The sequence below is a fragment of the Citrus sinensis genome, chromosome 6 (genome assembly GCF_022201045.2).
Source record: "Citrus sinensis cultivar Valencia sweet orange chromosome 6, DVS_A1.0, whole genome shotgun sequence".
NCBI lineage: Eukaryota > Viridiplantae > Streptophyta > Magnoliopsida > Sapindales > Rutaceae > Citrus > Citrus sinensis.
In genome coordinates, this window is record NC_068561.1 from 13922767 (window position 1) to 13936418 (window position 13652).

Consider the following 13652-nt stretch of genomic DNA (forward strand, 5'->3'; position numbering starts at 1 on the left):
TCTTAGATTCTAAACCATGAAATGTTAGTAAAAGTTGGATAATACTTAGTTTGAAGTTGAATCGAGATATTTTTCGGGAAAGTACTATACACAAGGGTGCTTCAGTTCTGGTTGGATTCATATAGTCTCTTAAAGTTCTTAGTTGATTATGATCATGTGCATTATGTTGAGAATGGTTATCTCTTTGATCAAGTTGAGGATTAAATTTATCCAAAAGATTTTTTTCTTAGATCTCTTCTATGATTGGTGGCGGTGATTGAGATCTACAAATTGCCAAAAATGAAATTAAAATAATAAAACAAAATTAAATAAGCAAGTAATATACATGTCAATAATAATAATAATAATAATAATAATGTACAAGAATTAAAAAAAATAATAAATAAATGCAAAATAAATAAACTAAAAATTAAAATTAAATAACTTAACAAGCAATTAAACTAGCCATATAACAAATTAATTAAACTAAACATATAAACATGATAATAATAAATTAACAAAAATTAAATGACAATTTAGGTAATTGAACCGATCATATAAATTAGCAAATAAAATAAATGCCAAAAAATTGCAACAGAAAATAAAATAATGCAAAAATTAAATTGCTGAAATTTAGAGAAGAGAGAAAGAAAGGAATACTTAGGACTTTTTTTTCTAAATTTTAAATATTACTAGCCAATTAGTGATTAATTTAAATTATTAGGCCTTTGTTATAATTTTAAAGTCAATATTCTGATATATTCAGTCCAAAACGAGTCCAAATAAGTTCAAGTTGTAGGTTCAAATCTGATTGTTTGGGAAATTTCAGCTAGGGACCTATTTGAAAGATTTCCAAACTTTTATAGTCAAACTATAGTTTTTAAAAGTATAGAACATAAAAGTATGGGATGAAATAAATTTTTTTGAAAATTTGTGTGGGTAAGGCAGAGTTTAAGAAAGGAAGAAAGGGACAAATAAAAATCTACAAAAAAAAAATAAAACAAAAAATAAAAATAAACAAAATTAATATATACATTTCCCCAATAATGGCGCCAAAAACTTGACACGATTGAAAATTGATTTTTAACTTTTAAGTATAAAAGTTTTTATTATAATATAACTCTGTGAGTTTAAGGTTGATCCACATGGAAAAAATTTGATTTGTTAATTTCCTTTAAACCATCTCAGAACTAGAAATCTAATTTAAACACACGCGATTTAATTAATGTGAAAATATTAAAATAATTAGTTAGTGTTATAGATCCACTCATAATAGTAAATATAATTTAATAAATTCTTTTTATCATTTTTATTTAAATTTATTGAACAAAAGATTAATTTGATAAATTACTATTATTTTGCCATTAATTTTATTCTGGATTGAGTACTTAGTGTGCCAAAGTTTAATTTATCTACAATAAGTTAAAGTATCATTTTAACATATTTTATATCAAGATATTAAGAATTTATTGTGCCAAACTCCCTTATTTGTCTACAATAAATCAATGTTTCAAAATATAAAATATGGATAAAATTAAATAGAAAATAATTTGATTTATATAATTAAAAATAGAATTTAATTAAATCATATTTTTCTACTAAGAGTTTTACTTTATCCTAACTATTATTTGTTAGTTAAGTATAATTAAAATAAAAATAATTGTTAAAATTAAATTACACATATTAAAAATAAAATAACTAAAATTGAAAATAAAACTAAATTTATTATGAAAATAATTTACAAAATATCAAGGAAGAGTATTTAGAAGAGATGAGGAGAAGAACTTGGACAGAAAGAAGTGAAGAAAGATGCAAAAAATGGGATGGCAGCTACATATATTTATACTACCTCATGATCAATCTACACCACACACATAAACAAAGTCAATTATTTTATGACCATACATTTGTTTCACTAACCAAACATAAATTTAATTCAATCCCCTCAAGCATACCTAACTTATTTTACTAACAATTCTCACATCTAACATGGTAAACAATTTTTACTTTTACAATAAAAGGTGTGGATCCACCTCGTCAACCTCTATAATTTAAATTTGACATTTGTTTATCTGTTTAGAATCTCAAATTGTGTGAAATTATTATTTTACCTAATAAACATGAAAAGTATATAAAATTAAATATTTAAAAACATAATTCATAATTCATAATATATTACATAAATACAAATATAAATTATAATAAAAGCACAAAATAATGTTTTCATCCCCCAGTGAACATACAATTTTTAACATATAAACATATATATACATGGAGAGAGAGAGAGAGATTGAAAATTCACAAATGTAAAGAGTTGACAAGACAGATTATGGAGCATTTGAGATATATACCATAGCAATTAATTATTAAAAAGGGTAATTAAAAACATCCTAATTATTTTAAAACCAATTGCAAAATGCTTTATAGCACTAGTGGTGAATGTGGGTGCCACAGAAAATGGGTCAAGATTGTGTGCAGAAGTAGAGCGTGCATGCTTGAGAATTTTAGATCACCACGAATTTCAAATACGAGAGATATGAAACGACACCCAACAAAACTAAAAAATAAAAATAAACCATGGCTCAATTATTATTTATTTTTTAAAATAAATGATTGGTGAGACCGTGAGAATAAGATGGTGGAGATCAAAGCGAAATGGGTGCTAGCTATAGCTAAATTGCAGAGAAAACAAAACAAAATGGCTATGGTTAGCTGTAGAGGGACGAGAGGGTTGAGAGAAGGGAAAGAAAGAGTGGAATTGGAAACAATGAAGAACAAAAATTAGGGCCAACTATGTCCTAACTTTTGTTTCATTTATATACTTTGTATTATTGTATTTGTAAATTAGTATACTAGCCTTCAAATTTATTTTTAAAAAAACAATAAGTTTAAGGATAAATAACTAATTTAATTAAATGAATCTTAAATGAATGGATCATATTTGATTATTTTATGACCTATTTATTAAATAAATCCTAAAAGAATTAATGTCCTCAAATCCAAATTCGATTTGTTTAATTAGCGAATCGAATCGAATTTACCTATTTATTAAATGAATCGATTCTTTCAATCATAAACCCATTTAATTCACATCAAATTGAATCGAATAAATGAATCTTGATCCAGATTGCCACCCTAAAAATAGATACTTTCTCGATAGTTTTATGAAATTTCTCATTACTTATTTTAAATATCATTTTGTTTCATAACCTGAAAATGACACTAGATTACCTTTTTCATGGGTCTCACTTCAACAACTATATTGCTAGAGGAGAAATTAATTGTTTAATCCATTTTCTCACTCTCACTTTATTCATCACTCTCATAATTTAGAGATTTCATAGGAAAGTGCATAGTAGGAGCCATAAAAATCTCCAAGTTTTAGGGAGATGTATCTTATATATGTGGAAGCGGAAGCAGAAGCAGTTGAGTAGAGCATTCAAATTGCAAAGGAAGCAAGTTTGCAATCAATAATTTTGGAAACTGATTCTCAAGTGGCAGCAGATTAAGTTAACAACAAAGAAGGCAATATAACAGATATCTATTGGATTACTTCGAAAATCCAAGCTCTAAAGAAGGATTTCAGGTGCTTTGAAGCTAAGTATGTAAGGATTTCAGGTGTTTTGAAGTTAAGTATGTACCTAAATCTTTTAATGCTCGTGTCCATTTCTTAGCTAAGATAGCTCTATAGAAAACTGAATCTTTTGTTTGCGTAAAGAATTTCCCATCAAAATTATTCTTTTATTCACTTCGTTGAATTAATAAAAAATTTACTTTCTTATAAAAAAAAATGGTGTAGTGATAGGTCCCAGTCAGAACTACACTTATACAATGCGTATGATTCTCTTTGGGTGAGAATAAACCATAAGATAATTTTAGATAATTTGCTGACTGACTTATTATTGAACTCGAGAACATATTTATACACTTAATCACAGCCCACTACTATGATATACAGCCGAAAATAGAGGCTTATAATACGTCCACTAAGCAAATAACAGAATACAAAATAAATGCAACTACCTAGCTATTAACCCGTTCAGCAAAACAAGTAGCACAAGATAATTTAAATGCAACAACTAAACAAGCTATGAATACTCCAACGTCTACTTTAAGTCGATAACTATGAATATTGCTCCGGTTCCTACTCCCTTGCATGCATGACTTTCACGTCCTGCATGCCCATGTCACACGTCTAGACCCCATCCTTGATACTTGGAATTTGGTTTTGTCACCCTTGTTATCTTACATGGCTCTCCAGCCTCATCAATACCCTCCCCTCGAAGTGGACTCTTGTCCTCAAGGTCCATATTTTTAAATAGATTCATTGGTTCCTCTATGATTCGATAAGGAATGAAATGAATTTTTTGGTTTGGCACGGTCTGTTGGGGTAACCTCCGCAGTAATTTCAGTTTCTTCATACATAATATCTCTCGCATCAATACTTCCTTCAAGCAACAGTATTTGAGGGCCCATACATTTGTGACCTACACTAAACTTCTCAGGGCAGTTAAAACAAAGTCCTTGGGCACGACGTCTTTGCATCTCATCCCACATCAAGCGTTTGACATTAGAGGTTGATGGAGACTGTGTAGGGACAGGCAATGTCGATGGTGTTCCACTAATTGGGAGTGGCTGAGAAAACTTGTGTTGGACTTGGTCTTCTTGCATACGTGCCAAACTAATTGCTTCTTTCAAAGTCTTTGGCTTGAACATCCTAATGCCATCAGATATCTTGGGATTAAGACCTCTCATGAAAGTTCCAACTAAAGCTTTTTGTGTCCAGTCATGAACTCAATTGCCCAATCTCTCAAACTCTCGTTGATAATCACATAAGGTGCCTACCTGTCTCACCTTGGACAGAGCTTCATCAAAATTTTCACAATCGATAGGTCCGAGACGTGCCCACAATTCTTCTTCAAAATCTCTCCATGTCACCGTTCTTCCCTCCTCTTTATAGGCATTGTGCAGCCATTACAACCATTGGTTGGCTTCACCTTCAAGATGGAATGATGCCAATGCGACCTTTTGTGCCTCCATGGTTCCCTGGTATTCAAAGAATTGGAAAACTTTACTAAAACACTCTGTAGGATTATCACTAGCATATCTTGGAAATTCTAACTTAGCCATTTTTTATGAGAAAATCATCCAACTTCCATCTACTTCCTCCTTGTAAGAATGGCTAGCGTGATTGTTGACATTGTGCCTGGACCCTTCTTTGTTTGAAAATAAAGCCTCAGACATGCGATTGATGGTCTCTTCGAGCCGATGCAATTTATCATTAACACTAACTCCATTTGTTGCATTCCATTTTGAAGTCCGCTAAGCCCGACTTCTAAAATCTCAATCCTTTCTTTGTTAGTTGCCATGAGAACAATGAAGGATTTAAACAAAATAACGCAGCTCTGATACCAATTGATAGGTCCCAGTCAGAACTACACTTATATAATGCGTATGATTCTCTTTGGGTGAGAATAAACCACAAGATAATTTTAGATAATTTGCTGACTGACTTATTATTGAACTTGAGAGCGTATTTATACATTTAATCACAGCCCACTACTCTGATATACAGCCGAAAATAGAGGCTTATAATACGTCCACTAAGCAAATAACAGAATACAAAATAAATGCAACTACCTAGCTATTAACCCGTTCAACAAAACAAGTAGCACAAGATAATTTATATGCAACAACTAAACAAGTTATGAATACTGCAACGTCTACTTTAAGTCGATAACTATGAATATTGCTCCGATTCCTACTCCCTTGTATGCATGACTTTCACGTCCTGCATGCCCATGTCACACGTCTAGACCCCATCCTTCATACTTAGAATTTGATTTTGTCACCCTTTTTATCTTACATGGCTCTCCAGCCTCATCACGTAGAGGTTTATTTTGATGTGACACATGACAGCATGCAACTGATGCAAGTTCACTAACTAATATTTAGTGTTAATGTTACAACTTTTACGACATCTTTACTTGGAGTCCTGGATGCTGCTTATGGCGTTTATGAGATGGAGATGTTGGTTGACTACTTGATTTGTGAAAGATACGTAAATAAATGTATTTTGGAATAACTTGCGCTTGAAAAAAAAATTACAGGAAATAATATTGAAGCATTAGTTGGTGAAATTGTTGATTGAGAAATCGCCAATCAAGAAATTGGATTAGCACATATGTAGCTCTAGCATTCATATTAATTGGCAGTTTCACATGACGTATAATGTTTGGGGCCAAACATTATAATTCAGTTCAGTGATGTGCTGTCCGAAAGAAATGAATCAATAATCATTGATGTTGTTGGCCCGTGCACCTTCTTGGCTTCTTTCACATGGGATGACAGGGTGCATCCCATTGGTTGCTTGGTCGAATTTTTTATTTTAAGGCATGCTATTGCTGATCATGAATGGCTTTGCTTTTTCGTTGGGATAAGATAATAACATCCGGGTCTCTAATTTATAGTTTATCTATTTGTATCAAATAGATCCTGGGCCTTTTGAAATTACTATTGACATACCCTTGGGAGGAAAGCAAAGTTTATAATATTGCAAAGTTAATTTGGTCATTTAACTGAGGGATAAGTGATCTACTATCAAGTTTAATTAGATTATTTAATTTTGCACATTGGATGACAAATTGAATTCGTGTCAAATCTTGATTGAATTGAGTTAAAATTTGACTCATTTATGAAACGAATATTGTTTTGATTTGTTTAATAGAATTAGTAAATTAATGTATTTGGTTTTGGTTAAATTAATTTTTCTACAATTATATTTATACATCGTAATACTAATAATTAATAAACAAAATAATAACAATATCAAATAATAACAATATTCTCATTTTTCTTTTTATTCTCAGTTAATTATAAAAATAACCTTAAAATTTTGAATTGGCTCATTTATTATATGATTCAATTTTTTCAAATTCAGATTCAATTATTGACCCCTCAATATCCACCAAGGAAAGAAAAAAAAAACAATTAATTAGATCCAGTGAATTAATTAAGGTAGTTTTTATATTTTGAATTGCAGTGAGAATTTTAGGATTGAGAGTGTAGAGTGAGAGTGGGAATATGTTGTTTACTTATACTGAAATGAGAGTATGGAATCAAAATTAAAATTTAATTTATGTGTTTAGTTTGTCTTATATTGAGAGTGAATGGTTTCAAAGTATAGTTTTACTCTTATTTAAAAAATTGTCGTTTTTAATTATAAAATTAATAAAAAAATATATTTAAAAAATAAAATATTTATTTTATCATATTTGTAAATTAATAATAATTATTAATATTCTTAATTATGTAAATCATATTTTTAATTTTAATTTTAATTTTAATTATGTAAATTAAAAATTATTAACATGAGCAACACAAATGAAATATTATTATTATTATTAATATAGTACAAAATTAATATTTTACTAGATTAAACTATTTATTATTATTAATTATTAATATTAAATAAATATTAATAATATTATATTTTCAAATAAAGATAGTATATAAAAATATTATTAATTCTCTATGAATATAATATTATTATTTTTAAATAATTTTAACTTAAAATCAGTATAAATTATTATTTTTAACTAAATGTAATAATATTATATTTAGATAAGTTTAATATTATTATTTTTAATAAATGTAATTTATAAATAATATAATAATATTATTTAAATAAATATGATATTATTTATTTTATTTTATTAAATTTAATATAATTAAATTTAATAAAAGAATTGTAAAAATAAAAAAAAGAGGCACCTCCACCTCTCTCATGGAGTAGAATTCCACTTCTTACTCCAAAAATAAATAGTCTCACTACAGTAAATGGAACATAAATACTTCTAGTTATTACAAATAATTAGATTCATAATTGATTGTTTTACAATTTACAAAAGGTGCCTTTCAAGTTTGCTTGCTAGCCTGGTACCTTGGTGGCACTGGCCCATCAGTGGCTAACTTACAGAAGCGATCCGGCGAATTCATAGCAGTTTGAATGGCAAATCAAAGGCTTCGCGCTTTGCTTAGGTGGACAAAATGGGCCGACTGGGCAATCGCAGCCGTCGGATTCACAATCATCATCTTCGTTCTCACTTTCTTCTTCGATTCCAGTTCTACCGATGGAGCAGCCTCTTCCGTTAATCTCCCCGCCAGCGATCTCGTTGACTTGACTTTGCTCCACAACGCCAAAGATAGAGGCGCCCGTAACAAAATCTTCTAACTGAAAAAATTCATTTTGATTCTTCCAATTTAAAAATTTTCCAATGCCCATTTAAATTTTTTTTTTTAATGTATTCATTGCAGTTTGTTTAGATGGGAGCTTACCTGGCTACCATTTTCAGAAAGGATTTGGATCTGGCTCTAACAATTGGCTTCTTCACATTGAGGTTCTTCATCACTTTTTATCTCTCTCTCTTTTTCTTTTTTTTTTGGCGGGGTTTATTTATTATTAATTTTTGGGTAGTTTTTTTTTAGTTATTTGTTTTAATGGAAATTTAGGGTGGAGGTTGGTGCAATACAATAGAATCATGTTCAACCCGTAAAACGACAGCGTTAGGATCCTCAAACTTTATGGAACGACAAGTTAGCTTTTCGGGAATTTTAAGCTCTGACCCATCTCAAAATCCTGGTAAATTTTCTAACAGTCTCTATCTTTTTGATATTTTATGATGCCCTCCTCGTGCGAAATCGAATATTCAGAAATATGTAATTAGTATAAATGTATCGGAATGAACGTGTTTGTACATTCTTCAGATTTCTTCAGCTGGAACAAAGTTAAGATACATTATTGTGATGGTGCATCTTTTGCTGGTCGTCCTGAAAGTGAGTTCAAGGTAAGTTGGTTATTTGGTCTTGGAAAGCTATTTGTAGTGAGCAATTTTGTGATCCTTTTATCATTAGAACTGTGGGTTACTATTTGTGCCATAGAATGGAACAAATCTTTTCTTTAGAGGCCAGCTCATCTGGGAAGCACTTATGGATGAACTCTTATCAGTTGGAATGTCCAATGCGAAACAGGTATATTCTTGTTCATTAATACAATTCGACTTCTTCAAGATATTGTGAAATGTTATCTTAAAACTGAGAACTTCGAGACAAAAGTAATCTTTTTGACAGTTTGGCTTCAACAACTAATGGTGGAGGTAAAATTAATTGTTTATTGTTTCTTCTCACTTGCCTATTGACTCTCATCCTGAGTTTACTGATTGCATCAGCATTTATAAAATTTCAGATCATTAGGATATAATGGCTGCAATATGAGTAACGAGGAGCTAAATCTTATGAGTCTATGAACCTTGGGAGAAATATTGTTTTTCTATTGAAGTACATGAATGTTGATCTGCTAGTCATTTTCCGATTCTTGTGACAGAGTTGTACATTTCATTAGTTAATTTGTTGCAGGCATTTCTTACAGGATGCTCTGCTGGAGGACTTGCTGCTGTTATACATTGTGATGACTTTCGTGAGCGTCTGCCACAGCATGCAACTGTCAAATGTCTTGCTGATGCAAGTTTTTTCCTTGATGAGTACGTTTCTGCAGACATATCAACATCTTTTGCACCAATTACTTGAGCTAGTATATTTTATAAGATCTACTTACCCATTTCAGAGTATTGTATTTTAGACATTTTGATCAGATATTTCTAGTGAGACCTGATTTCACTGCAGAAATGTTTATTACTGTTTAGTGACTTTTGTTGTGCCATATAAATTACTGTTGGGGCAGCAATACCCATATCATGTTTGCTAGTCTAGCCTTTATGCCTTCAGTACAACTATGGACAATATTAAGCGCAGCATGGTTCCTCACTTTCAGGTCTGATGTTCAAGGAAATCGTACCATGAGATCTTTCTATGATGACGTTTTCCACCTTCAGGTTCTGCTTAGTTTAAACCATGCCAGACTATATATTTCTCTCTATCTTCATGTTAATCTATTTTATTTAGAAGTGGTTACCTGCATGGTTACTTGGACCCTGGCCAAAAAGGAGGAAGGGGAATGCAAAAGGATTTTAACTTACTGTTTGATTGATCAACTACCTTAATCTATTTTGATATGTGACGTACGACACTTTAATCAGTCTGGAGGACTATTTAATTACAAAATAATTGATGGCTTACGTCTGTATTGCTTAGTGTTATAGCTACAAGCTATACAGTTGTGCAGCAATAGCGGTTAAAAAACAGAAAAACAATTCTTAAGTTATTGACATTTCTTGCTTACTTGTTCTTTCAGGGTGTGGCAAAAAGTTTGGACAAGAATTGTCTTTCAAGAATGGGAAATTCTAGTGTATGCTTTATTTTTCTTGTCTTATCCTTCTTTAGGTCATCACAGAGCAAATTTGAGATATTACATTTTTGCTGCTTAATTGCGATTCAGTGACTACTGTTAATACTGAATTGCATTGCAGTGTCTCTTTCCTCGAGAATTTATCAAAAACATAAGGACCCCAGTGTTCATTGTTAACCCAGCTTATGATTTTTGGCAGGTAACTTGTCCTTAAAGAACATCTTACATCTATTGATCATATTATTGTTAATTTTTTCCTGCATGATTTATTTTCCAAGATTAATAACTAATTAGAGAATATTTAGATACGTAACATCTTGGTACCAGATGTATCAGATCCTCAGGGCTACTGGCAAACATGTAGACTGAACATTCATAGCTGTAATCCTAACCAGTTGGAAATACTAAAAGGTAGTTGTTGCTTTTTATTTTGTTAGAGAGTTTTATTTGCCTGCAAGTTCAATAAATTCCTTAAGATGAGCATATGTTTTGCAAAGACTAGCTTTCAAGTTTTTGATGCCATCAGTTAAGAACTACTATTTCAATGATATCGTGATTGAAAATGGGCCAGTCGTCTAATCATCTGGTTAAGGATGCATGGTGGACGGTGGCCTTTATATTATACCACCAGAAAATTTGGTCAGTGGGAATGATAGGAGTCATTATTTTGAGTTTTTTGCTGCTAGAATTTGCTAAAGTTGAGTCACCTGAATGGTTAAGCCCATAAAGAAGCTTACATAGAAACCTGACTTTGTTCCTGGTTAAGTCAAGTTTCTGGTTAAAGTCTAGATGCTCTCTCTCTCTCTCTCTCTCTCTTTTTCTCTCTCATGGGAAGTCGTGCGGACTGAAAACAAATTGGCTTAACCCTCTTCTCATATAGACCCTGTTGCCCCATACCCATTTGGATTTATGGGGCTCACGCATCCGTGCAGTGACTGTTTAGGTAGGTGGTGGGAGATGTAGTGTTGGTTTTGATTTTATCATTTACATTTTATACTGTTTTGATGTTGTGGCCTGTTTGACTTGAGTGCTTATCCGAACAGGTTTCCGTAATTCTCTGCTAAACGCTCTAAGTGAATTCCAGCAAAAGAACGAAGCGGGGATGTTTGTAAATTCGTGCTATATTCATTGTCAGACTTGGATGGCTGAGACATGGCATTCACCCAGTTCCCCAAGAATCAACTCCAAGGTACAAAAATATTTTAATCATTTTATCTGTGCTATATCACGTGCTTATTTAGCCACAGAACTTTCACTTTTTCTCATCGTCACTGTCTCATAAGATCACGTGGGATACCTCTGGAGTGCAATGTCATGATATTTAAGGTTTCCTTCCAGGCTTGTCATTTTTTGGACTTCATAGTCTAGTTCAGTGTGCTCTCCTAAAATTTCATGCTATGGTTGAATAGCATATAGATTAGAATAGTATGTCTGGTGGTATGCGTCTAAGTAGGTTAAGTTTGACTGCTTGTGCAAATTGAAGCTTGTTGTTGATATTTGCTTTTCGTTTGGATTCAAGTCATCTTTCTAAACAGTTTCATTGCACTGACGGCTCTTGGATCAGACCATTGCAGAGTCAGTTGGTGATTGGTACTTCAACCGTGGAGCAGTGAAGCTAATCGACTGCCCTTATCCATGCAATCCCACTTGTTATAACATGGATTTTACACGACATTGATAAAGCTCATTACTGGTACGATTTCTACTATGAGCTATTCTGATTCCACAACTTTTGATTTCTCACGATACCTTGGTTGAATTTCCTCTACCTCCAAAACGGGATACTGGATTCTGAAAACGGCATTTAAAATAATGCTTGTAGTTTACATCCTGTAACAGGTAGGAGGTAAAAGTTCTTTAATCTACTGCTCCAGCAGTTGGGATCCATATTTAACTAAACAAAGAAAATTCATGAAATGCTCTGTATACTCTATGTATGATAAATTTAATTCTCCATGTTGATTTCAGTTTCACTTTTTTTTTTCTTTTTTTCTTTGGTTTAATTTTAGTTTGGTCTCTCGTGAATTGACTATCTTCAAATAACCCCTTTTTACTTTTGAAAACCTCAATCTGCTCTCTTTTTTTCCTAAAAAATTTTTTTAAAAAAATCATCAATGTATCTCATTTATCCCTCATCTTTTGAATAAAAAAGAGATAACTTGAAATTTTAAAAATTAAGGCAGGCAATTAAAAAATAGTGAATTCATGAAGAGATAGGCCAGATTTCATTAGGGTGTATGGTCAAGATACTATTCTTTGTAATGTTAAATGTTGTTAATAATCAATCACTAACGTGTATTTATTCAAATTAAAGCTCAGATTATATGAGAGGATTTGAATATCTTTGTCCATTTTTACCCCCCGCTTTCTCTATGTCTTTGGCTGAAAGAAGACGATGATATTGACTTTGTGTTAATTTTTTTATTGAAGGATTAAGTTGACTTTAAGAGCAAGTAAAACCGGTTGTCGATGTAACTTCTCTCCAAGGTAGGACAATGACTTTATAAATGGTGAATTGGTCGCTCCTCTCACATTCAAAACTGGCATTAGACTGGAATTTTGAAAAAGAAATATTAACTGATGTGTTACCAATCAAAGTCAAATCTTGAAGTTCAAATCAAACAATTAACAATCCCATGAAAATGGAAGCACTGGCCCAGTAGAATTTGCTTTGAAGTCCTCAAACCTCCCAATTCACTGATGAGATTTTTTGGGTTTCTTTAAGAGGACCCTTTAGATACAGATATGATGGTGACAAGCTCCAAAATTCAAATGGGTTTTACTTATTCTATTTTTCCATATTAATTCAAATTAGTTGACATGTCACGAGATGCTGGAGACCTAAACCACTGTCAGCTGTCATGAAATTAATATGGGTTTACCGAACACTGCATGCCGCTTATCTCGTCCTGGCCATAAGCCTCCAACAATTTTATTTTGGAAGGGCTTTCAAAGTTTTTTTTTTTTAATTATTAATTGTATATTTTATAGTTGCTATATTATCAAAAATACTATAATATTTTAAGAGTATATCAATCGTCTACATTAAATTGACAAAAACTATCTGTCGATCATCAAACCGTTAGCTGCCGTTTGAAAGTTAACGAAATTATAGTGAATTAATGATTTTACCTTTGAAACATAAATTAAAGTAGTAAAAGAAAATTATCATTTGTATACTTTTAAATTATTACTTGTATCATATAAAAAGACTAAATTACCCCTTGACATCATCTTATTTAAACGGCAAGTAACAATTTAGTGGAAGGTAGATACATTTTGTCAACTTAGGGTGGACGATTGATATACCCTCAAAGTGTTGTAATATTTTTGATAACAGAGCAACTATAGGGTTATACAAATGATAATT

At 31.5% G+C, this 13652-nt stretch overlaps 1 protein-coding gene across 7 annotated transcripts; it reads left to right on the forward strand.

The window, feature by feature from the left end:
* The first annotated feature begins 7860 nt into the window (after nucleotides 1-7860).
* Nucleotides 7861-13312, forward strand: LOC102614639 (pectin acetylesterase 5-like). Of its 7 annotated transcripts, none has more exons than XR_003065993.2 (13): nucleotides 7861-8195; nucleotides 8296-8378; nucleotides 8491-8620; nucleotides 8746-8825; nucleotides 8920-9009; nucleotides 9394-9518; nucleotides 9809-9869; nucleotides 10229-10282; nucleotides 10404-10481; nucleotides 10588-10693; nucleotides 11326-11471; nucleotides 11818-11975; nucleotides 12713-13312. XR_003065993.2 is itself a non-coding variant. In XM_006480747.4 (13 exons), the coding sequence occupies exons 1-12, from the start codon at nucleotides 7988-7990 to the stop codon at nucleotides 11958-11960; spliced, it is 1275 nt and encodes a 424-aa protein (XP_006480810.1). In that variant the 5' UTR covers nucleotides 7863-7987; the 3' UTR covers nucleotides 11961-11975; nucleotides 12713-13312. The 7 variants fall into 7 exon arrangements, 5 of the variants coding, with proteins under 5 accessions (XP_006480812.1, XP_006480813.1, XP_006480810.1 ...); XR_003065994.2 differs by lacking the exon at nucleotides 12713-13312 and adding an exon at nucleotides 12122-12255; XM_006480747.4 differs by having other exon boundaries at nucleotides 7863-8195; nucleotides 11847-11975.
* Nucleotides 13313-13652: the final 340 nt, after the last annotated feature.

Coding starts and splice junctions, on each gene's coding strand:
- LOC102614639 (XM_006480747.4), top strand. CDS start 7,988: ATGGCAAATCAAAGGCTTCGCGCTTTGCTTAGGTGGACAAAATGGGCC. Junction 9,519..9,808: donor GCAAGTTTTTTCCTTGATGA/GTACGTTTCTGC, acceptor CCTCACTTTCAG/GTCTGATGTTCAAGGAAATC. Junction 9,870..10,228: donor ATGACGTTTTCCACCTTCAG/GTTCTGCTTAGT, acceptor TTGTTCTTTCAG/GGTGTGGCAAAAAGTTTGGA.